A 23,506-nucleotide genomic window follows, 5' to 3' on the forward strand; every position below is an offset into this window, starting at 1 on the left:
TTTACAAAAAATGATCATGGAGAGAAGAAAGTCCCACAAAAGGTCCTGCCAGTGACAGTCAGCCACCAGGGATGCCAGCTTGCTAGAGCAGAGCTGTGCTCTGGGAGGAAGAATCTTCCCTCAGCAAGGGGGACACCAGGGAGCACCAGCACAAACAGGACATCAGCAAAGGGACCACTCATATCTGTCATTGCTTCCTTCCTACCAGAAAGGAGAGTAATAAAGTCTTTTTAATCTTTCCCCCTATCCTTTGTCAAGCTTAGCTAGGAGAAAACAGCTGCTAATAAACATAAAGCTGTTACACACAAAGGGCTAGACTGTGCTCAGCCCACTGAAGGGATAGAGCAGATATGCTGCTGCAGAGAAAAAATTTAGCCAGATTGCCTTCAAGGATTTTTGCAGAAGTGTCTGCTATTTTTTGTTTTGTGACACAGCTAAAGTCATACATTTTTTCAAGTGAGAAAATAATTCTAAACATTTTTTGCCACCAAAAAAAAAATTTCTCGATTTAGAATACTTCTCAGTGAATATAAATCATTCAGTATGACCCAAGTCAGAAAAATTCATTGTTTTCCCAAAGAGCAAAATTTTTAGACTGTTTAATAAACCCTGGAAAGAACCAACCAAACACTTTGTCTCCAGTTACCTACAAAGTGTGAGATGAGATCCTCAGAGTCAAGACTCAGGCAACCACCACAAAGGACACTTAATGCTCCTGCAGAGAATACCAACTGCTCTTACCCTACAGATTGACGGTCACAGCCCACTTCACCCCATCCCTCAGATCACTCAGAGCCCACAAATTGCCATCAGAGGCCTGTCAACCTTGTTCCTGCTGCAGGCAGGGGTGGAATGCCCCTGTGCAGGGTCATCAGCTCGGCTGTTCCACCAGCACAGCCCTGCTGTGCTCCCCGGGGGCTGCACAGCCCAGCACAGCCCTGCTCCAGCCCCTGTCTTGCCAGCTGCAGTCCAGCAGAACCACAGGGTCCCTGAAGGCCATGCAGTGGCAAGGGTGTTTGTCCCCAGGGATGCGGGTCAGTCAGGAAATTTCTGACAATGCAGGTCAGTCAGGAAATTTCTGATGCAAGCCTGAACTGTGCCTTTGAAAGACTGACGCCTACACACCATATCAATAATGGCTTTCATATTTTCAGAATTTTTTCTGTTCACTTTGGAGTCTTTGGGATTTTTTGCCTTTTCTTTTTTTTTCCCTTTGTGTATGGGCAAATATCATTACTACCTCTGTTTCCCTTTGTTCCTCAAAAAAACTCAGAATGCACATAATTTTTGAGTAGAAGAAATAATTTCTGCTTTTGAACCTCTGCAAAAAGCCAGTTGAGAGACTATCTGGCTATATGTAACTAGATCGTTCTTTCAGGGAAAAACAAAAGAGAACAAAAAACCCCAACCCAGGAATCCAAACACAAAATCTGTGAATTCAAAATTCATGTACTTGTGCCTCAGAGGTTTTGGCCTTCATTACCAAAGCACATAGATCCACATACAAGGCTTTTTCATCTCTGAAATATGCAACAACGCTTTTATTGAAACTGCAGGAAACACACCTGAATAAAACCCAGTTATTTCTCACAGAACTGAAGCATTGTGTGCATTGATACACCATTCAAGCTGGATTAAAAGCATGTCCTACACTATGTCTTCCACCTATTTTAATGACATTCTTCACAGTATTAAAAAAAAAAAAAAAAGCTGCAAAATATTCTCTTCAGGTGTTGTTCAGGACAATGACAACTATTACTAATGTATGGAAATATCATTACAGGAAAATATTTTAGAAGCTAGCGTTACTGATTGACTAGAGTCTATTTAGATGCCTGTTTACAAGTGGGGAGACAATTTTGTGGCAAAAAGCTGAGAGAGGAAGTTGAGCTAACCCTCCTGCACTACAAACATGGAGAGCTACTTTGGGAATTCTGCCTGAAAATCCCTGCTCCACTTCAGATGGATCCAGTACAACAGCGGAAAGGAGGAATAGAAGATCCAGTAGTAAAGAAATAGTGTCTGACGGATGGAGCAGATAACATAAGTTATTAGCTGCAGCACTCTTTTTTGCTAGCTTTTGAATACACTCTGTAATAACATGTGCAAAGTATTTTGAGAGCTTCAAATTACAATTCTCATATAAATGTGAAGAAGTAATATTGTACATTCCAGAAACCTCTTCATTCATAAAATATTCCTGACCATATGTCTGTAAACTAATAGCAATCACCAAAATGGCATGAAACATGGCACAAAAAAGTGTGAAAAATAGCACATGACAGAGATCTGATACATCTCCAGGAAGAAGTTTCAGGGGAAAACACTCCAATGTCAGCAACATTCAGTGGCTATCAGAAATTTATTCCTTCTCATTTTTCATTACCTATTAATCCCAACTATACTGGCAGTAAAAGGTTAAAAAGGAAATAAACTAAGATTATTGTCAATCATTACATACAGAAAAATAATTAACTCAGTATGCTTATTTATCTATTTTTTGCTAGTTGATTAAATGAATGATTGATGGCAGGTTCCCTGTTTTCTTTTCCTTCATTTTGTCAGTATAAATGATCAGTATGAAACTAAACGGAGACATCAAACTGAAATTGTTAGAAGCACAAAATATAAAGCAGATGGATCCAGATTATTTCAACTTTCTTGTTACTCTAGTGTAGCTTAGTAAAATGCATTTATATATACACAAAGAACTCCATTGACAGCAGAAATAAACAGTAACCTGACTTACTTTCCTCTCAAATATTACATATTAATATTCAAGCTTCCCTTTTAAAAAAGAGTCTTTTAATAATTTTGTAGAGAAATTGCACAAAAGAATGCAATTATCCTATTTATCCTCAGATAAATATAAAATTTATCATTGGATAACTCATAGCAAACAGTTTGTGCAAAGATGCCAAAGCATTCTTAAATGCTGACTAGTGCTCTGAGTAACACAACCCTAGTATATAGCTTTGGTGAAGATATAAGGGAAAATATGGGCACAGTCAATTGAAAAATTGTCCTTTTGTGAGATGAGGAAGAAAGTGAGCTAGAGAGTCAGCAGTCTCTTGTCTGCCCATAAGCGTACACACAGCATCCTCCCAGCAGAGAAATGGTGAGTTAGCCCACTACATACGCAAAGATTTTCTTTTCTTACTCACTTCATATGCAAGAGAAGCAAGACCTAAGTTCTGAAATCACTTCAAATTTTTGAGGACAGATGAAATCCCAGGACTCTGAAGTGAGGACTGAGCCAGTTTCCCCTGAGCTGACCAAAAATTGCTGGCTGGGCTAGGAAAGTTAACTGAGTGCAACTGCATTTCTGAAAGTTAAAGGAATTGACCCAGAAGTCTCAGGAGACTGCTTTTATATGGGATTTAAAAGAAAGTAAAATATCTTTTTCCCAGAGCGATTCACAGTGGTAAATGGTCAAGAGCTTGAAACCTTTGTTACTTACAGAATTTACTGTTGAGAACAGAACTGAAGGAAGTCACTGGCAAAATCTGTGGCTTTCCTTCCACTTCTGACGAAACTACTTGATTCTGAAGCAGCCACTTTTTGGTTGAAGACACATCTCATCTCTTTTCACTACTTGGAAATACTAGAGACAGCTGAGCTCAAATCATGCAGAAAGTCTGAGCTCACTTAACTCTAATTTTGAACCACGGGAAGTCTGAATTCAGGAGGAATTCTTTTCCTCCTATTTCCATACAAATTCTGTCTTCAGCTAATATGCTCTCTTAGAAAGTCAATTACTTTTCTCTAGAGATCCCTAATTTCTGTGCACCCCAGTATTAGGATTTTAGAGGTGACTCTGAGGCAGGTTTGGGTTGAAGGGAACCATTTGCATGTGATTCTGAAGGATCTCCAAAGCTCACTCAGTTTGACTGTGTTTCCCTCGTCCAAATATGCTATTGATACCCAACATGACAATGCAAGTTGTATGGCTAAGACAGGTATCAGACTGGAAGGTGTCATAAGGAACTTTTCAGACAACACCAAACAGATTTTTTTTCTGAGAAATCTTCCAAAGTCTGTGGGTAAGATAATATTGCACTTGTGCTACCCTGGCCCATTCAATATCCTAACTGAGAAATCCACTTGTCCCAGAAGATTACTTCTCCAATCTCACCTTGTGGTACCTGTTCTCTACGTTCAGTTCTTTCTATCACAAACTATTCCTACTGGAAGAATTATGCCGTTGAAACAAAACATAAAATCAAGGGTAACCTTCAGTATTCACAATTATTCATGAGGATTCACCTTTTGACATTGTTCAATCCTTATCAGCAGAAGGAATCCAGAACCACATCACAATGAGACAGACAGACAGGGTAATTTCCAAAGTAAAATACCCACCAAAATGGCATGTCCATATTACATGAAAATGTATGTCAAATACATGTCACTGGGTTAAACCAAAGAATATCACACTGGAATAGCTAATGCAAGTTTTACTTTAGGTTTTTATGAAACTGTTACTGAAATATTCTGTTCAGCTCTGGTTTCCTCCACTCTCAAAATATGTTAGTAAATTGGATACGACTCAAGTAAGAGCTACAAGAATGATTAGACTTCTAAAAGTCATTCCCTATAGTGAAAGACTAAGAAAGCTCAATTTATTTAGTTACTGAAAAGAAGGTTAAGAGGATCACAATACCTACATGTGGAAGAGATTTCTGACAGTAGGCAGCTCATTAATCTAGCGAAAAAGGCATAACAAGATCCAGTGTTTGGATGCTGAAGCTGAAATAAGACTACAAATGAGGCACACTTTTTTCACAGTGACAGTAATTAACCGTTAGAACAATCTGCCCAGGGATGTAGTTGATTCTTTATCATTTAAATGCTTTACATCAACATTAGATACTTTCCAAAGAGATAAGCCTATGTCTCAAACAGATGCAGAAAATACTGGATGAGGTTCTGTCTTGGGTCTGCAAGAAGTCAGCCTGGATGCTTATCAGCGCTGCTCAGCATTGTACCGTGACACAACAGCGCCAGACTGCTCTGCGCCTCCAGGACCAATCATCTCATGGCCATCACGGCCACCCTTTGTGTGCAGTTCTGCTCAGGCTGAACAAATGATGTCTCCAAATTCACCTTCCTCTTTGACAGGTAAAATGGAAACCCTCCCAAGGCAGATACGGATACCTTCACAGACATCCTGTGACACATTTATTGTCTGGCATAATCACTGCTGGAGACCAAAATACACCAAAACTGCCAATAAGCACATCGTGTAAAGTTGTTTGAGCACTGACTTTGCCAGATGCTCCCATCCAAGGAGCATCTCTTGGGCTAACTCCAAGCTAGTGATGAGTGAATAGATACATAGCAAATGGCCACTCAACATAGCTGCCTGTATGTAAAATACAGTTCCTTTATGTCTAATGAGTTTGTTGGAGAATCAAGAAGCTCCATGAGGACGGAGAAACCAACTAAAGCCAAATGTATGATGAAGTTAGGTGAGCTACTAATTTTTCTCTCGGCTCCTTAGTAACATTCGTAAAACAAAACATGTCCTTTAAATCTTCAGGATAGGATGTTAGAGCAAAATAATAGCAGAGAAAAATAAAAAGTATTAAATAGATGACAAAAAAAGTTATCTTCAGAAGAACAAAATTAAACACCCCATTTATTCACCTCTAGGAAGGGATAGAAAGAACTATTTAAAATATAAATAAAAATAAAAACTAGACACTTGGACTGTTTTAGGAAGGTGGAGGTGCACAGAAAATCAATCACACTTGGACTTGCCATACAATATACACACTATAGACTTTTCTAGATTCTTTTAGAATACCTGTTTATTATATTTTTTTTCTTTTGGCACTTAAAAGATTGGTAATTGACTACAAAATCTTTGAAAATTACTAAAGGGAGGGTTTCTGTATTATGAGATACACCTAATTAAGACAATATAACACAGAGATTCAATATAAAATGGATTAGCAATATTCCTCCTATTAGATTTCTTCATTACCTACCCTGAGCGCAAATCTTCATGTTATTCTGAAAAATATTTCCTCATAGACATGGGTTAAATTTCTAAATGGGTTAAAATTCCTTTCATTAAATACAGAATTCTTGCAAAGGACATGAATATAGTGTTATTGGTTGAGAGCTGGACTCTTGGACTTGTGACATGGGAAGAGGCTCTATTTCCTGCTCTGACACACACTGCACTTGGGATACTGAAAAGTCACTCTTGGCTTTGCAAATGTGTTCAGCAGCTGCTTCTTATGATCAGATTACCAAAGTGCTGAAATCTTTTGAAAATCTGGCTATTTATTTTGTTGCTGAATAGGACGAGAGATCTTTTGAAATTTGGCTCCAGTTGGAGTGCTGTGCTCTTTTGAAAAGCTAGCCCTAAATCTGTATATGCCTCAATTTCTCTATTAGCATTATCAGCACTGTTCTGCATCAAGAGGATGAGAAACAGCTCACATACACAGTAATTCAAATTTGAAAGGGGATATAGAGGTGTACAATTGCTCTTATAGCTGTAGAAATACAATATGCACCTATAAAAGAAAATAAAAAAGCAGCTCCTGATTTTCCTAACTTTTGTACAAATGATTTTCTGTAAGATCTACAGTTATATATTATATATGATATAATATGCAGTTGACAATATTATTCTTGCTATTGGTGAAGTTTGGGACTTGTCTACATGTATTAAAATGTGAGCAAAACTATATCTCTGTCTTCCTTTTATGGTTATAAATATGTGTTTAACTATTTTACAGATGATGAAATAAGCCACATAATTTTGTACTTGCATATGGCATCGTCCCATGCAAAGCAAAGCAAAAAGAATTTTTATAGGATACAGTAGAATGCAAAGTGACAACACACACATGCTTGTGCAGATGCACTCAGCTAACTCTGTGTGAAAAAATTCTAGGGAATGATGAGCTCAAGAACTGATATGAAGGTAAGAATTTTCTAACAGTTCCATTCAGGAGACAGCTCTGGCACAACTGGTGTTTAAATATTTTGTGAGGCACTTGCCTTTCTTTCTTTCCATGGTAACAGAAAGTGCAGTAACTAAAACCTTTGAAATTTAAAATAAAAATATTCACTTTGGCTTAAAAGCTGGCAAATAAACAGAAAATTATCTTCCTTAAGGGAGCTTGATATTTTAAAAGAACACAAGTTCCCCAGTTGTGTAGTGATTCTTATTTCGCTTGTGATCTCGGGTAGATATAGAGGCTTACATGTTCTCTAAATTGTAAGCTCTATATGAAGGGTGTTCTTTAATTACTGACAGCTAATGAAAACAGTTTTTACTGATCTCTCTAATGTCCTGGGAAAGTCTTTACTATGGATTCATTGTATTCTACTTTATATCCCTGATTGAAATGGGAGACCACAAGAGCATAGGGATTTGGTGGAAACTCAATTTCGTTCCTCTGCTTCAAAGAGAACAGTTGCAGAAATTAAGCTGCGTTGATATTGTGGTCAAACTTTGGTCAGACTGTGGTTATACTTGCATATTATATAGATATAAAATCAGTGCACTTTGGTTTTTAAAACTGCTGGATCTACCGTCAGTATCTAAATCCTGCTCAGTTGATCAGAGGGATCTAATATAACTATTACATGAAAATAAATATTATTATTAAATCCATATGCTTCACTTCCAGGGCTCTATTATTTGCTTAAAATATTGACACAGTCACTTTGGAAAATACTAGTAAATGTACAACTGCAAGCATATGATATGGGAAACATAGGTTTTCTATTTCAAAAAAATATTTTGTGTTTTCTTTCCTTTCAGATAAAATATTTTCTTTGAGTCATAATCTTTTACTTGCAAAATCGAGCAATGTAACTCTTGGTATAAAAAATATTGTAAAAGCCCATTCAGTTACAGTGCTTTATTCCCATTAATCATGCCAATCTGTTGTGTTTTTTGGTTTTTTGGGTTTTTTTTTTTTTTGGGGAGTTTTTCTAGGTTTCTGCTGCATTAATTATGGGTTGGTTAACCCATTTCTTCATACAGATGTATTTATTATCCCTGCAATAGATATCCCTCGACAAGATCTAAAAGCAGCATTCATTCAACGGGAGATATATGGTAGAAGTTCAGATGACCCATAAAAACCAATAAGCTACAATAACAGAAGACTAAGCTCTATTGAATGCAGCAGGGCTTTATGGATGGCCTTACATTCTCTGCCTAGCAGAGGAGACTAAGGTATGAATGCTACACTGAAACAATTAAATCCAACCACAAGATCCCATTCCACAACCGCTTTCATTTGCGAAATGGTGCGCTACGATATTAAGCTTAACTGAGGTTTTGTCCAAAGCACTCTTCCTAGCAAAGACACTTTCCTTCTGCTCAGAAAAGGGTGAATAAAAAGACAAATAGAAGTTCCATCAGATATTGCAATCTGCAGATAGCAACAGCCTTTTTTCATTTTACATATCAAAAACTACAGCAGTGATTACTGTTCCTGATTACTACAAGCAAAAAGCAGAACAAGCGCTTTTGGCACACCGGATTCATTGCACATCTGTAATTGGCTAACCCATCATGTGCATTATTTCAAAAAGTAATGTAGACTGCACATATAATTTAAGATATTCATGCTTCTAAAAAAGACCACCTGGAGCTAACCCATGCAACATAAAACATGAATGTGAAAATCATATGGAAGCATTTTATTAAGAACTTTGGAAAAGCGGATGTTGTGGCACTGAGTTTTTACACAGAAATTTCTACTGGATGAAAATCTATATCATTTTAGTGAAAAGAAATTAATTTTGTTTTAATTTGAAAGTTTTCAAATTAAAATGTTTAGCGTCACTAATGTTTGGTTTATTTTAGCATCACTACTAAGGTTGGAGCCAAAGCAACCATCAATACTCTACTCCTCCTGATATATTTACCTCTGCAAATCGGAAGCCCATGCTTTTGCCAAAACCCATTCTGCCAGCACCATCAATATTCTCAACCATGAATTGTAATGACAACACCCACCACCTTTTAGCAGGAATGAGGAAAGTATGTTCTCGCTTAGGAGTGAATTTTTATTGACACGCTAAGGACTACTGTACACAGAAAGGCATCCACGTTGAAGGAAGAAAGAATAAAGTGAAAAGTTAAAAACTTTGGAGTTTCTTTTAAATATTAATATTCTTCACCAGATTGCTTTCATTACAAAGGCTGCATTAAGGATGCACACATGTAGAGAAAGATGCAGAACTCCAAAAAGGAGATAGTCCTGGATACTGAATACGAGAGGAAGATATTTTGATATTTGGGGTTTCAGCTCTGGACTCCAGAAAAAAAAAAAAAAAAAGCCCCAAATGGCTAAGAATAATAAACTATATTAAAAGAACATAATGAGTATGCAATATTGGCCAGCAAATAGAGAAAGGAAGATGAATTGCAGTGTAATAGAATGGAAATACAGTAGTTGTTGTGAGTGAGAGAAACGACACTAATGCCACCTTTTCTATTTCCTTGCTCTTAAAACACTTTCTGTTTGGTTGTTTTCCTATTTAATTGTTAAGTTTCAAGGTAAAGTTTTAGCAATAAACAACTCTTCTAGGGACTGACATCTGATTGACAACATTTTAGAACAAGTATTAATTTGTTATCAGCAGTAAATGCTTTGTGTCTCCACAGAAGTGATGGATAGAACTTTTTATGATACAAATAAAGCACCATGAGAAAGTAAATCATTCGCTCATTTCTGCTAACAGAAGTAGAAGGATCTGGTAGGTTCTTTTTATGCGTTTCTTCATGAAAAAAACAAAACAAAACAAGCAAACAAAAAAAAAACCAGAACAAAACAAAAACAAACCCAAAAAACCCCAACAACACACACAAAAAAAAAAAAAAAAAAAAAAAAAAAAAACCAAAAAAAAAACCCAAAACGAAAACCCTGAACTTGAAACGCTTTTTTTTTATTTCTGTTCTGCTTCACAAAAACCCACAACATTTCAAAGTCCTTTAACTCCAGTAGCCTAGCATTTAGGACAGCAATGACTACAATAAAATAATAAGAGTAGTAATAGTAGTAGTCATAGTAATAATAATAGCTACAACAACACCAAAAAAACAACATTCTTATACTGAAAAAAAAAATTAGGTTTGATTTACTAAGCTGCATAGATGATCATTGTCTATGATCCAAACATTGTAATTTGAGAATTTTAAATCAACAGTCAAGCCATGTTTAATCCCAGTTTCTTGATGATCATACCCAGAGCAGATTCTGTAGAAAAACAGAAACTCCTTTCTTAATAGTAACTATCACTTTAATCAACTTTCTAAGAGCAATTAATTATACAGTTAATGTGTTCAATTTGGTTCTGCCAACATAATATTCTTACAATATTTCAAAACTATAATTATTATGAACTAGGACTCCAAATGCCTTACAAATACTTCAGTGTACAATGCAAATCCTAGTTAACTGGACTTCCAATTTCAGTCATTTAAGCTAGGTTTGTTCAATAAGAATTACTTTCCATTTATCCATGTTTGTTGAAAAAATATAACAATCTTACTTTATCCCTTTAGTGCAGGAGATGTCCCAGTATCCTGCCTATAATGCTTTGAGGCTGAAACAGCTCAGTGCTATAAACTTCACAACACCAGAGCTTGCAAAGTATGGATTGTCCTGAAAATTGTATTGTAACCTGAACTAGAAAGATTTGTAGAATTGATTCTGTACAAGCAAGAACTTAAATAAACCTTATTAAACTCTTCTGCCTTACTGCATCATTAGAAGTTTTATTATACTTTACTGCTAAAGAGTCTATACTGTTGCCCGAATTATTTAACATTTTTAATACAGATAAACCCATTCTTTCTTGAGTTCTTCCAATCCCATTAGATTTTCTTCTTAATGCCTCTACTTCTCTTTGCCAATATTCTGCACCTCAGAGAGTCCATTTTTTCTTGCTATATATTTCCCTTTAATTATGCAAGTTTTCTATAAATACACATACATATTTTTTCAACTTAATTATTTTACTGTCATTCTGGAAAAGGACAGAGTTTTAGAATTTTCAGGTGCATAGGAAATTATAATTTCTTTTTTTTCTTTGGGAATTCTAGTTTTTTTATTCTATTTTATTTATTTATTCTATTATTTTATTTTTTCCATCAAAATTTTTTCTTCATGATCAGTTTCGCCCATCAGTTTCCCCACTAGGCAAACACTCCCTGAAATGCACTAAGCATATTTATTGACACCCTCCCCCATTTGCCAAATTTGGAGTGAATCAAGTCATGATCACTTGTCATCAGGCAACCACCAACTCAGCCCCATATTCAATTCATCTTGTCTATGACAATGAGATTCAAACTGAGCTACCTCATTGTGGGGTCCCATATATTTCATACCAGAAACCCATCAATAATTCTCTCAGGGAACATTCATGTTTTACCACTCACTTCTGGAAATTTTCAGCACGTTCCAAAAAAACCTAGTCATCTTTACCTCATGCAATAGGCTGAAGACTAAGGTACCTCTGCCTATGGCTGCACTGCCACATAAACAGGTTTACAGTGGATAAACATTATGTTTACAATCAGTGGTTGGCACTGATACATAGTCAGAGCGCATCAGTAGCCTATATATAAACAGGGATCAGATTCTCATGAGAACAATGCCTGCAAGGCAGGGAGAAATAAATTGCAGGGCTATCTGAATTCTCCAGCACAAGAGCAGAAATTCTGCACAAGAGATCTGGATTTGGAGACCCTTTTCACATCAAGGAACACCACAATTCATCTGCATTATCCTGTTTTCATCTGATTGAGTTTTTCATATTAAACTTTGAAAAAAACATCTTAGGCCAAAAACACTATGGAAGAAAATAATTCTTACTTGGCCCTTATAGATGGTTTCCCTGAGACAGAATTGTGTAGGGGTTCAGAACAGAAGGCTGATCTTTCTGGAAGGCTTGTGGGTTTTAGCAGGGAAAGGCTTGCACTATCTTGTACTTCCTGCTCAGAAGACAACACTCCTTTTAAAATATTAAAGGCCAACAACAGGTAATGTTATTTAAAGTGTTTCCACAATGAGGTCATGCAGAAGAGAACAACTTATTCATCTCTTATAAATGCATACATATCTAGCACAAAATATATTAGAAAAAGATATTGAAATTAATGAAAGTAATTCCACTTGACATTTGGGATAACAATTACCATACTTTCCAATTATCATTATTGCTTGTTTTCTTTCCCAGAGAATTCAAAGTGCTGGACTTATTTCCTCAACCCCAAGCCCTGCAGTATGATATGACATCAAGTTCATTTTCAGCCTAGACTTACATACTTTGTTTATCTTGAGAATGGAACCTTTGAAAAACATGCTAGTTTAAAGGAAAAATGTACAATTTTGTTTTAAAGTGTAATTTTTCTTCTTCTGGTTATCATTTTTTTAAAATCTCTCTACCAATACAGACTTGAAGTAACATTGAGTGCTTTATGGCAAGGAATTTTTCAGAGTTATATTTATTGACATTGAACAGGAGCAATTTGGACAAGAAAAAATTCAATACACCACAAATACTTCTGAGAGAATGATTTCTCCTACTACTGATATATATTAATTCCAGAATGCAAATGTGTAAAACTACCTAATTGCAGAATATGGAACACCAAAAGTAGAGATGGATAAACTAACAGTGACATTTTTACATAACCTACCAGTCAGAACTATTTACTGAAATCCTTTTCCACTCCTCAGCTACACTCTCTCACTCATCTCTTCTCCTACAGCAGAAGTAAGTTTTTTTACTTATGTAACATAAAATGTAAAGTTTTGGCGTGGAAAAATAAAAATTCTAAGCTCACTTTTAACTTGACATATCCAAACTTGTCTTACATATTCTACTTTCCACATTTCACATCATTCAACAGGAAATAAGACTCGTGGCCTTGCAAAAACATTTGTATCTCCAAAGACAGAAATTAACACCTCACTTGAATGAAAAAAAAAAAAAGAATAAATATATAATAACTATTTCAATGTCATCATGGCAAATTGCCAGGACAAGGATTGCAAAATTAGGACCAGATTACCGGATTTATTTTCTGTTTCAAAAGAAACATAAATTGCAGAAGCTGGAAGCTCTGTTCAAGGCAAAGGGTCATGAGCGTTCTCGTATTAGTGGCAGTGGTTCTGAGTCAGAACCAATGTCCCAAAGACAGCATGACTTTTCATCAGCCAAACACATTCAACACACTGAAGAAAATCACCATGCCTCACACTCCCCCTCTCCCTTCCTCTTTCCACTACTAAAAAAAAAAAAGGAAAAACACGTGGCTTAGCAAAATGACCTACAATACAGTGGATAAGAACACGAAAATTTGCATGATCTTTGAATGCTTTGAGAAACAGATTGTGCCAAAAGTGCAATCAAATTTTAAGTCAATAATTGGAAGACAAAATTCCAAAATACAAAGGTCCTCACTAGAGTTTGATGTTGGAACAGGACTACAGGGCCTACTATCAGAATGCACAAAAGGATTTCAAGTTACACGCGATATAGGGCACCACTTTCTGCCTGAACACACAATGATTACAATTAAAATACTTCTATTTCCAGACAACTTTCAGAAAACTCAGTTTTTAGTTCAAAACATGGCTAAGCAGCTCATTTACTGTTGTCCTCAGAAGATATTCCAGAACTGGAAGAAGGACTTTTAGAAGGATGGAACAAAAACAGTACTGTTATTGATAACACAATGTACTTTCAAAAACTAAAAATTTTATTCCTACTGACTATAAGTAACATCTTGATTATTTTATTCGATGCAGACTTACACCCCAGTCTTTAAGAACTGTCATTAAACCCATCTACTATAAGCTGTGTGTGTATTTGTTTATAAGGACTGAGATTTCCTACACACAGAAAGCCTTAGACAATGTACCAAAAGAAAAATGACTGAAGTCTGCTGTATTAGAGGATGGAAATTTTTTTCCATTTTTAGCAAATGTCAAATCATTGGCTATTGCTTTTAAGATTAATAAAAGATATAATGGTTTTTAGATCACCTCTAAATAAAGATTACTATGAATGGAGAAATGATTTACCAATAGTCACCACAATGAGATTTCTTTAAAGGTTACAATCATTAGTTATTTAGCTGAAACACTGCTGAGAATGCCTGGTCATTTCTTGAATAATGCATAATGTTCATTGCAGATTTGATCTGTATTATAACAATACAGATATTTATAAAATAATGGCGAAAACTATCTGTTACTTTCCAATTGCTCAAGATATTTCCATGAAGTAATTGACTCTGAAAATATTATATGGAGTTACCTGGGCCCTCATTTGCAAGCACAGCTTGTAGTGATCACTACACAATAGGCATAAGAAAACAAAGTCATCAGCCTTTACAGACTTCTAAGAAAAGCTGTGATAAATACAGGGCAGAGTAAAGGACCTTCCTGAAAAACTGAATTAAGATTATTTAATTGCTGTACAGTATTGGGGGACAAATTTAAAACTAAGCTTTTAAATGAATGATTAACAGAAGCAGGTCAACACATTTGGGGGAAGAAAAAAAATAGCAATGTACTTACAATGTACAATGTAAGTACCTCTCAAATAATTTCCCAAATATCTTTAAGTCAGTTCAGAAGATTGCTTGTGCACATACAAAGTATGTCTAGTGTTTTATTGTAGGTTCATCATCCATACTTCACATGAACCTGCAAGCTATTTATGTGAGCTTGTTTATACATATGAACTTCTTCAAGGGCAGCAAAAAAGCAGCCTTAATAAATGAAACTGAATTTCTTTTGATGTAATTTCATGAATGTTTCATCAGAATGTCTTAACAGGTTTCTGTGTAAGGAGAACTGGTGAAGTCGTAAAATATACCTGTACTATAGAGTTAAACCTGCTTATGGGGAATTCTTACACAATGAAACACACTTTCATCAAGCATTGTTTCAATATACTGACACATAAATAATACAATCCTACTTAGCATTAAGCTAAGCACCCAAACAAGAGGAAAAACATGTCAAAACCCCTTCCTAAGCCTCCATACCCCCTGCACCTAAAGGAATGAGAACCACAGCACTACGTGGCTTGAGGGGCAGGGTTATTATATCAGACATTAACTGTTTACCCTGCTAATTTTTAGGGAGAAACATTAATCTAGATCAGACTAGTGATGTTGTTGTCTAATAAGATTTTGTTCTTCCTTAAAATTCTTTTGTTCATTAGAATCTTCGCAGAAAAATGAAGATTCAGTATTCAGGTATATATTCCAGAAGAGGATATGGAAAAATAGATCCCAGATACCCTAAAAATATTAAGAGATTGGCAGAGTTCAGAGTTTCAGTAGGACAGGACAGCTTGTAGAAGCACAGACAGATCATAGATTGTACAGAGGACTTTACATCTATCTTGAAAAAATGTTTAATTGCTTGAGAATAAACTCTCATCCTCTGTAAAAGTGGGGAACATTTGCATATTATATCAGAAGCCTAATGAACCATGTTACACTCATGCCCTCGATGATGTAATTATTGCTTTTTTTTCCTCCATGAGAATTATATATGATGTGGCAGATAATATAAATTAAATACATGAAATGATGGAACTATGTCCAGCTACTAAATCATCAGTCTGAATCTGCATTGGTTTTTGCCCTCCATACCTCTCTCCATCCACTGAAAATTTTAACTTTCCTTAAATAATATCACTTCCTTTAAATGGAAGAGCAGGTAAAAACCTTTGCACCATCAATACAAGTAACCCTTCATGGACAGCTGTGGGCTAATTAAGATTCTATTTCTACCTCCTCCCTAACCCTTAAAGGTGGCTTCTTTGTTTGCCTTTTGCTCTATACCTTCTATCTGGTTTAGTGTAGATTAAGAGTTTATAGTTCATGATTCGTGGAAAAAACCTCAAGTGCTCAAATCTCATATGCCTCTTCCAAATGTATGTTTCCTTCAAAACATGAGAGCAGTAGCTAAAATAAAGGAGCATTCTGTGCTGTTGAAGCCAGGACACCCAGAAATCCCAGGTTTGGTAACCCTGATTTCTGTTACTGCAACTTAGTCCCTAATATAAAATACCTATCAGACAGAGATCACACTCATCCAGATAGGTAGCATTAGCTGAAAAAATAATAGATTACCAAAAAAAGTCCACTTTACACAGGTCATTGGAAAGACTATTTAGGAGCCACATATACACAGCCTCTATTTTGTGGCAGCTCACATCTAAAACACTGCTTTTGCTCCCCAACTGCTTGTTTGAGCATCAAAAGAGATCTTTTAATACTGAAAACAGTTTATTTTGTTGATAAATGCCTACTGGCTCAGAAATCAAAATAATTTCAATAGACATTACAAGAGGATAAATAATATCCTAGTCTCTCGGCTGAAGATTTAAGTATTTGGATGTGATGCTTTCAAACTTCAGAAATATGTGATTCTACCTTTAAGGTATAGCCAGAAAATTAAGAGATTGAGTTCTGAAATCAAGGAATGATGGCATTTTCCTCTCAAACATATACTTCCATAAAATACTAAAACAAAGCAACACAGTAACAGGTAAATAACTTGAAAGAATTTAGTCTACATCACCCAGAAGATTTAGAGCTGTAATAGTTACATCATAGGTTTGTTGTTAAATAAAAAATAATTAAAGTAAGAGGTTTATTTCACCTTCACATGGTGTCTTTCTCATGCAGACCTCAGATTTCCACATTTGAATCCCTTTAAAGGATTTGATATGCAGGGAAAGAAGAAAGGATGAAGGTAAAAATCTCAATTTAGAGGCTGCTAAAGGCTGCCATATTCTATAGTACACAACAACACTTACTCCATACCTTTTACTGATGTATTAGGTGGAGGTCCTTCCATCCTCAAGTTCCACGGAGGATCACCTTGATTAGCAAAGTCCCTCATTTTCAGATAGCTAATTGTAAGTCGGATGATGGAGGCCTTGTCAAGCTGGCTGGTAATGGCTGCAGGCAGTGGCAACAACTTTGCCAACTCATAGAATTCAAAATTCTCCTTTCCCCGACGAGAGCGAGCAGCATCTCGGGACTTTTCCTTCCTCAAAGCTTGTAAACTGAAAGAAAATACAGAAAGTAGGACATTTATCAGTATTAGTGTTCTGTCCCATTTCACCAATTTACTTTTTTCACTGCTGGTCTTCTCTTCAAATTACCACATTTTTGAAATGCTGTTGCATATGGATCTACAGAATTCAGGATATATAAAATGTTACTTCACAATTGAATGACTGAAATTAACAATAATATTTAAGTGGTAGTCAACATGTTATATAACTACTCTTAAATCACTTTAGCCACTTCCTTTTTAGCCTGCCTTTCCTTTGTCAGCTGTCAGTCTCAAGAAAAAATCCCAAGAATAGAGTGTACATGTGGGGTTTATCTGTCTCTGTGCCATTGCTTCTCCTGACTCACTGTAAGCCAATTTTGCCTTAATTTTTGTCAAATTCTGACTCTTGGGAGAAGGTTAAAAGCAGATGATTCAAGTGTTTGCCACCTCTGACAGGAGCTGCAGTGCAGCCAAGATTACCAAACAGGCTGTACACTAACTGCTGAGACACAGAAGTGTAAGTCTGGTGTAAAAATTCCTGTGTTTCATGAAGCTGCTCTTCAGGAGCTGTTCAACTGTCTTTGCAGTGGAAGCAGTAACCTTTGTCAGTGTGGTGAGACAGCTGTTAATACAGGTAAGGTATTCACATTTCTGACTGTAATTCACTACCACATACATGGCAGACTGACAACTTTTGACCAGAAAGGACCTTCTGCTTTACATAGAGCTGTTGGAAATGCAAAGACATTCATTTAGTCCTGTTTCATCATTTGCCACCACCAATACAGAACACACAAAGATAACTCAGATTTCACTCCTGCACTATTTGTTTAATTGGTGTAAAACTCCTGAATGCAGTGGGATGACAATGGTTAACACCTGGGGGCTTTTTTCTTTTATTTTACACAGAGCAAAGTGTTCAGTTCAGGATATTATAAGCTTCACAATACATCTGCCTTGACAGACTCAGGCTGGTACTGATGCTGGGGCTGGTGTCTGTCCGTCACTGTGCAAAGTGAGTAGAAACTGTTCTTGTACCTCATTAAGGGTCTAGCTTTCCTTTGCTTCATTTGCTTACCTACTAAGCAAATGATGAAGTTAAAGCCACAATTCCACTAGCTAGCAGCTGTTTTACCACAGAACCATTATATACAACCAGTATATAATGGAATAACAAATGCTTTCCTCCAGCTTCCACAACTCTTCCTGAAACCTTGGATTTATCAACAAAAAAAGTCATAATGACGAGATCTACAAAAGCACTCTGAGATATGAAGTAAATCAGTAGAACTGAGGTATGGAGATAACCATGAAGCTAAGAGCTCTATTTACCTGCTTTTCTAACTTGGGAATAAAGTGAAGAGTTTCTCTTGCTTTAATATTCATAACCACCTGCATTTCTGTAGCCATCTCTGACACTTCACACTTGGTAGGGCATATCAGCTGGGCCCTCAACACATAAATGAAATCCCTCCATGACAGCTCCCTTAGTATGGTTAACATGTTACATTCCCTACACAATTCCACACCGATAGCAATTATATTCAAAAAGACAGTCTGGCTGAGAAATAGGAATGGTGAGATAAAGGTATGGGAGGAAACAGCACATCCTTACCCACAGGTAAAGATACAGAGTCTTACTGAATGATATAGTAAAGTACATATTTGGTTTTATAAATTCTACATAGAATGCTAGCACCTTGATTTGTAAACTATATTCTAGGAAAAAAGTACCAGAAAAATAAGATTTCACAATGCTCATTGTAGCTGCAGCTCTCTCAAATTACAAATTTTAGATATCTACCATAATGGCTATCCCTCAAAAGGTGCATTAAATACAACAGATAAAAGTATTTGCTGTATACACAGACATATGGGAGCTACGACTCTGTGAGGTATGAACTGTCCAATTAATTCCAAGGAAGCAGTATGCCCTCACAAGTTAAATATATACAACAGTAACAAAAGGAAAAGGCAGGCAAATGTCTCTGCACAATTGCTTCCAAGTGAAAGCTCAATTTCATGGCATAAGACATGGCCTTTTCCACCTGTCACCACCTTTTTTTTCCTGGAAGCCAAGCCTGAGAATTCAAGTCCCCAAATCAAGTTAGTAGAAGAATTGAGATTATAGACCTGTTCTGAAAGTCTGCACCAAGAGGTCCACACCTTCTTCCCAAAGCACTTAATTATATCCCTGTGTAAGATGGGAGATTGTTAAAGATCTCTAGTAAAACAAATCAGAAAAATTACAGATCTCAGCAACTTCTGAAACTAAAAAATGTAAGAAATTGAGTGTTGATGAAATATTCCTTAGAAACACTAAAGTCTAAATCCACAGTTTACAAGTCCTATAGAGGCTTCAGGAGATTGCTGAAACTGAATAAAATACTGGAATGTAAAGTTATGTAAAACATTACTGGATCAGTAACAGCTTGCAATGGAAGTCAGTTAAGCTGAAAAGTGAGGCTCCCTGTGTCAGCAAACAGAAATATTTGAAAGCTGCCTATGGTTATTCAAACTTACACAACAAAAAAAGTAGAAGGGATGGGGAACTGACATGATAAACAAAAGAAACTCTTGAGAAACAGTATTGAGAATAACTCACTTTTTCTCCCAACCATTTGTTATATTATAATTTGTAGAAGCTTCATGGGGTGAATCAAGTCAAGGAATTTGTAACTTGGAGCACTTCTCTTGGCACCAGTACCATTAGGCTAAATTAAGAAAGTGTCTGTGGATATGTGCACACAAGTCCTAATTTCTACTCTACATAATTCCACTAGGGAAATACACTGTACTGTTGGACACTGCAGTTATGCTGATAAAATGGGTCCTTAATTTGGGAGCAGTGATTTCCTCAGCAGGATGCAGGAATTCATTAGATACAACCTAAACATGGCTGTTAATCCTCTCTGGCACCTGTGATTCTGATAGGCAACATCAGCTTCCTTGTCAGATGCTCTTAATAAAGCAAAGTGCTGGCACTAATAATCCCAAGAGGATGCTAGAAAAGAAGAGTGTGATGCTCCCAACAGAAAGCAGTGATGCTGACACGGGACCAAAATTCATCTTGGTTCCTGTCATATGACACCTGGAACTAGAGGTGGTACTTGGAACAGAAATGAATTTGTTAAGTATCAGGCTGCAAAAACTTAGAAATACACAGGCTCTTCTGCTAACAAGAAAAATTAAAGTGTGGGAAACTATACACATGTTTACTAAGCGGCTTTCAAAAACAGTCAGAAAGCTCCAAGAAAGCAAGCATCAAACGTTTAAGAGCTCTCAAATAGCAGAGAAGATCCCCCAACAGTCAAGCAAATCTACATATGATATCCACAGAACCAACAAGAGAGTAACAGTGGGAAATATATCCTAGGGACATAAATATTGCTCCCTCTTTGCCTCCTGTGGAGAAGGGATAGTAGCTAAGACAACTGGATCACGGTGCATCAGGGTACAATGTAAAAGGATGATCTTGTCATACAATGGTGAAACTTCATGCATTCCCTTAAGATGATATTTCTCATAGAATCTCCCCATACAGAGTCCTCTAAAGAAGACTAAGAGTTTTCCAGCTGATAGCTCCTGATAATTCTGAGAAGCAGGACCATATAAACAGGATATTTCATGGCTTGAAGACTAATGCTATTTTAGATATGGTTTCTAAAATATATTTTATTTTTCCTTTTAGGGCCTTTCCAGATGGACTGATATAAAGGTGGTCTGGCTTTTACAGATGAAAAGGTACAATAAATACTACCATATAATTCTAGAATGGTTTACATGACATTTCTAAAGTAGATTTTCTATTGAAGACACAGCAGATACAGAAGACATGATAATATGGTGCTGCATAAAAGTTTTATTGGTACTCGTAACTCACTTGTGATTTCATTGTGCTTGTGGTCATTCCAAGCTTAACCTGCTCTATATTTTATTTCACATAACTTTATATACTTTACATTCATAAGCATATACATGTTTCCATATCTGTGTGCACACTGACAACCTACATGTCAGACCAATTGACATCTGTCACTTCAAAGTTGGGACAATCACAGATCCTAATTTTTGCAGCATTTAATAGCAACTGAACATGTTGTAGCATTATCACAGGTATACTGACCTAGAGCAGGGTTTTTTAGCATTTGCTCACAGAATCACAGAATATTCTGAGCTGAAAGTGACCCACAAGGATCATCAAGTCCAACACTTAAATGAGTGACCAAGCTGGGGATGGAGTCCATGACGGTGTTATGAGCACCTTGCTCTAACTAACTGAGCTAATCTCAGGGTCATAACAATACCTCACTTCTGTGCCTCAGTTTGGACAGGAAAAATCAGTGAAATAATTTAATTATGTGAATTTGCATTTTGAATGAAAACAAGGGAATGGTTGCAGTTATAAATAATTTTTGCTTGCAGTTTCAAAATATAGCTTGGAAAGCAGTGGTTCGCAGACTTGCCCAGTTTTAGAAAGGCAGCTCACATTTACATTTCACCTCCACTGTTCCCTTAGACTTGATGCAGGAGAGACCCCCCCAAGCAGAGCTTCTCAGAACATTGGTCCCCCTCTGCTCAGCCCCACATAACAGCACTGCTGGGATTTATGGTACCTACATTGGACTCGTCACAAAAAGAGATTGGATTGGAAGCAACAGCCATAAAACAAGGTTTGAGGGACAGATGGACTGCTGAATTCAAGATATAGTGGTCTGAGCCAATGGACAGCTTATCTGTGTTGTGCTTTCATAGTTACTGCTCCTTTCCATTCACAAGAACATTTCCAATCACTTCTCTGCTTCACAAGCAGAGAAACATGGCAAAGTCTCACAAAGGATGCACAATATTTTTCAGAATGGCATTGAAATCATCCCAAATTTCAGCAGAAATTTTAGAAATGCAAAAGTACACCAGAACAGAGCACTTTTTCTTATATACTAAACATTTTCATACTTGTTAACCCAGCCATTACTGCGCAGTAGTGGATGTCTTAAGCCCCTAAGAACAATGTGGATTAGGAGCAGCAACTTCAGATATAGTATACAAATAACACTTAATATCTAATAATGTTTATAACAGGCTTTATAGAGAATGAAGCAATAGAAGTCTCTGTGTATATTTCTGTATTAGCCTAGTCTTTTAAAGTCAAGGATCAAAAGGTCCACTATAAACAGCGTCCAACTCTCTGAAGGAGAAAGTCAGATGAATGTTACAACCATTTCACAGAAAAGAAATCAGATATAAGGAAAGGCTATGCAACATTAGAGTGCACAATGAATCTGCTACAAAAATATTTGGAGATAAGTGATCCAGCCCCTTCAGCCCTCCAAAACAGACTTTAAATTATCTAGGTCCCTTTGTGTATAGTCTTTCCCAATATAAAGAACAAAAGCAGGCTAACTTGCTAGTGAGCATAGTTATAGTATTACATAAAGCAATACATCTATGCTGCTCCTGAGTCCATAGATATGATTTTGTGCAATTCTGTATGAGTATTACTAGAAAGATCCTCTCTTTTTCTTACTTTGTTCCACATTAATATGATGTCACATAATATTAACATATTTTGGACATTTTTGTATTTATATCAACTTTAGGTCCCTTCCTTGTTATTACTAACCTATTTACATAATTTATGTATTTATATTATACAATGTAGTGGATTATTATAAAAATTTGACTAATACAAATGTTTATACATTCTGATCTATTACAGAAATCATCGATTACCTGTTCCCTCAGAGCCACATCCTTCAGAACCTTTTCTGGGGCTTCAAGCTGACCAGTAAAAACAATGAGGGCAGTTAAGTCCATTTAGAACAAGTGCATTTAAAATCTGACTTTTAATGCCTGGACAATTCATTAAGATAATGTCCTGCTCTACCTATAGGTGATCACCCATAAGCCATGTTCAGTCATATAAAAATCTTCTTTCATTCCGCTGATGTTGTGGAACAATTAAACTTCATTAGAAGTTCAAAGAATGGAGTAGCATCAATATTTAAGTGACCCAATTATTTGGAATATTTATTGATTTTGTTTCTATATGACTTTTCTTATTCCTGATGTTTTTCAAAAGTTAATAGTAGCATCTCAGAAACACTGTTCAATCCAAGTGGATATTAATCTGACTAACAGTGCACATTTTCAGACTCCAAAAAATTATTTACACTGTAGGAAAGATGAAGGAAGTAAAGGAGACCAACCTGCGCTGCATAATTGCACATATTACAGTTAAAAAGACCAGTTTTGGAAGTCAAACATCACCACTGGTGGTAGCATGAGCCTAAGGCTTGCTATTATCAATTTTTTTGTTCTGTTTTTCTAAAGGTATGCCCTAGAGACTTCACAAATATGCATGAAACTGGATATTTTTTAGTGTAGTAGATCCAAAATATAAAAGAATGAAGCAAGAGAGC

The 23,506-nt window shown here is 36.3% G+C and overlaps 1 protein-coding gene across 6 annotated transcripts in view; it reads right to left on the reverse strand.

Annotated features, from left to right (window-relative positions):
* The window catches only part of NPAS3 (neuronal PAS domain protein 3), a gene marked incomplete at both ends in the record, with an annotated part of 583,871 nt that overhangs the window by 392,466 nt on the left and 167,899 nt on the right, over positions 1-23,506 (reverse strand). For 4 of the 6 annotated variants that reach the window (XM_084207725.1, XM_084207726.1, XM_084207724.1 and 1 more), the window contains one exon: positions 16,847-17,091. In XM_084207725.1, the coding sequence (XP_084063851.1) occupies positions 16,847-17,091 (245 nt within the window). Of the gene's footprint in view, positions 1-16,682; positions 16,734-16,846; positions 17,092-23,506 lie in introns of all 6 variants that reach the window. The other 2 variants (XM_084207723.1, XM_084207722.1) reach the window with 1 other exon arrangement.

Source organism: Fringilla coelebs (assembly GCF_963513975.1).
Source record: "Fringilla coelebs genome assembly, chromosome: 6".
In the NCBI taxonomy this organism is placed as follows: Eukaryota; Metazoa; Chordata; class Aves; order Passeriformes; family Fringillidae; genus Fringilla; species Fringilla coelebs.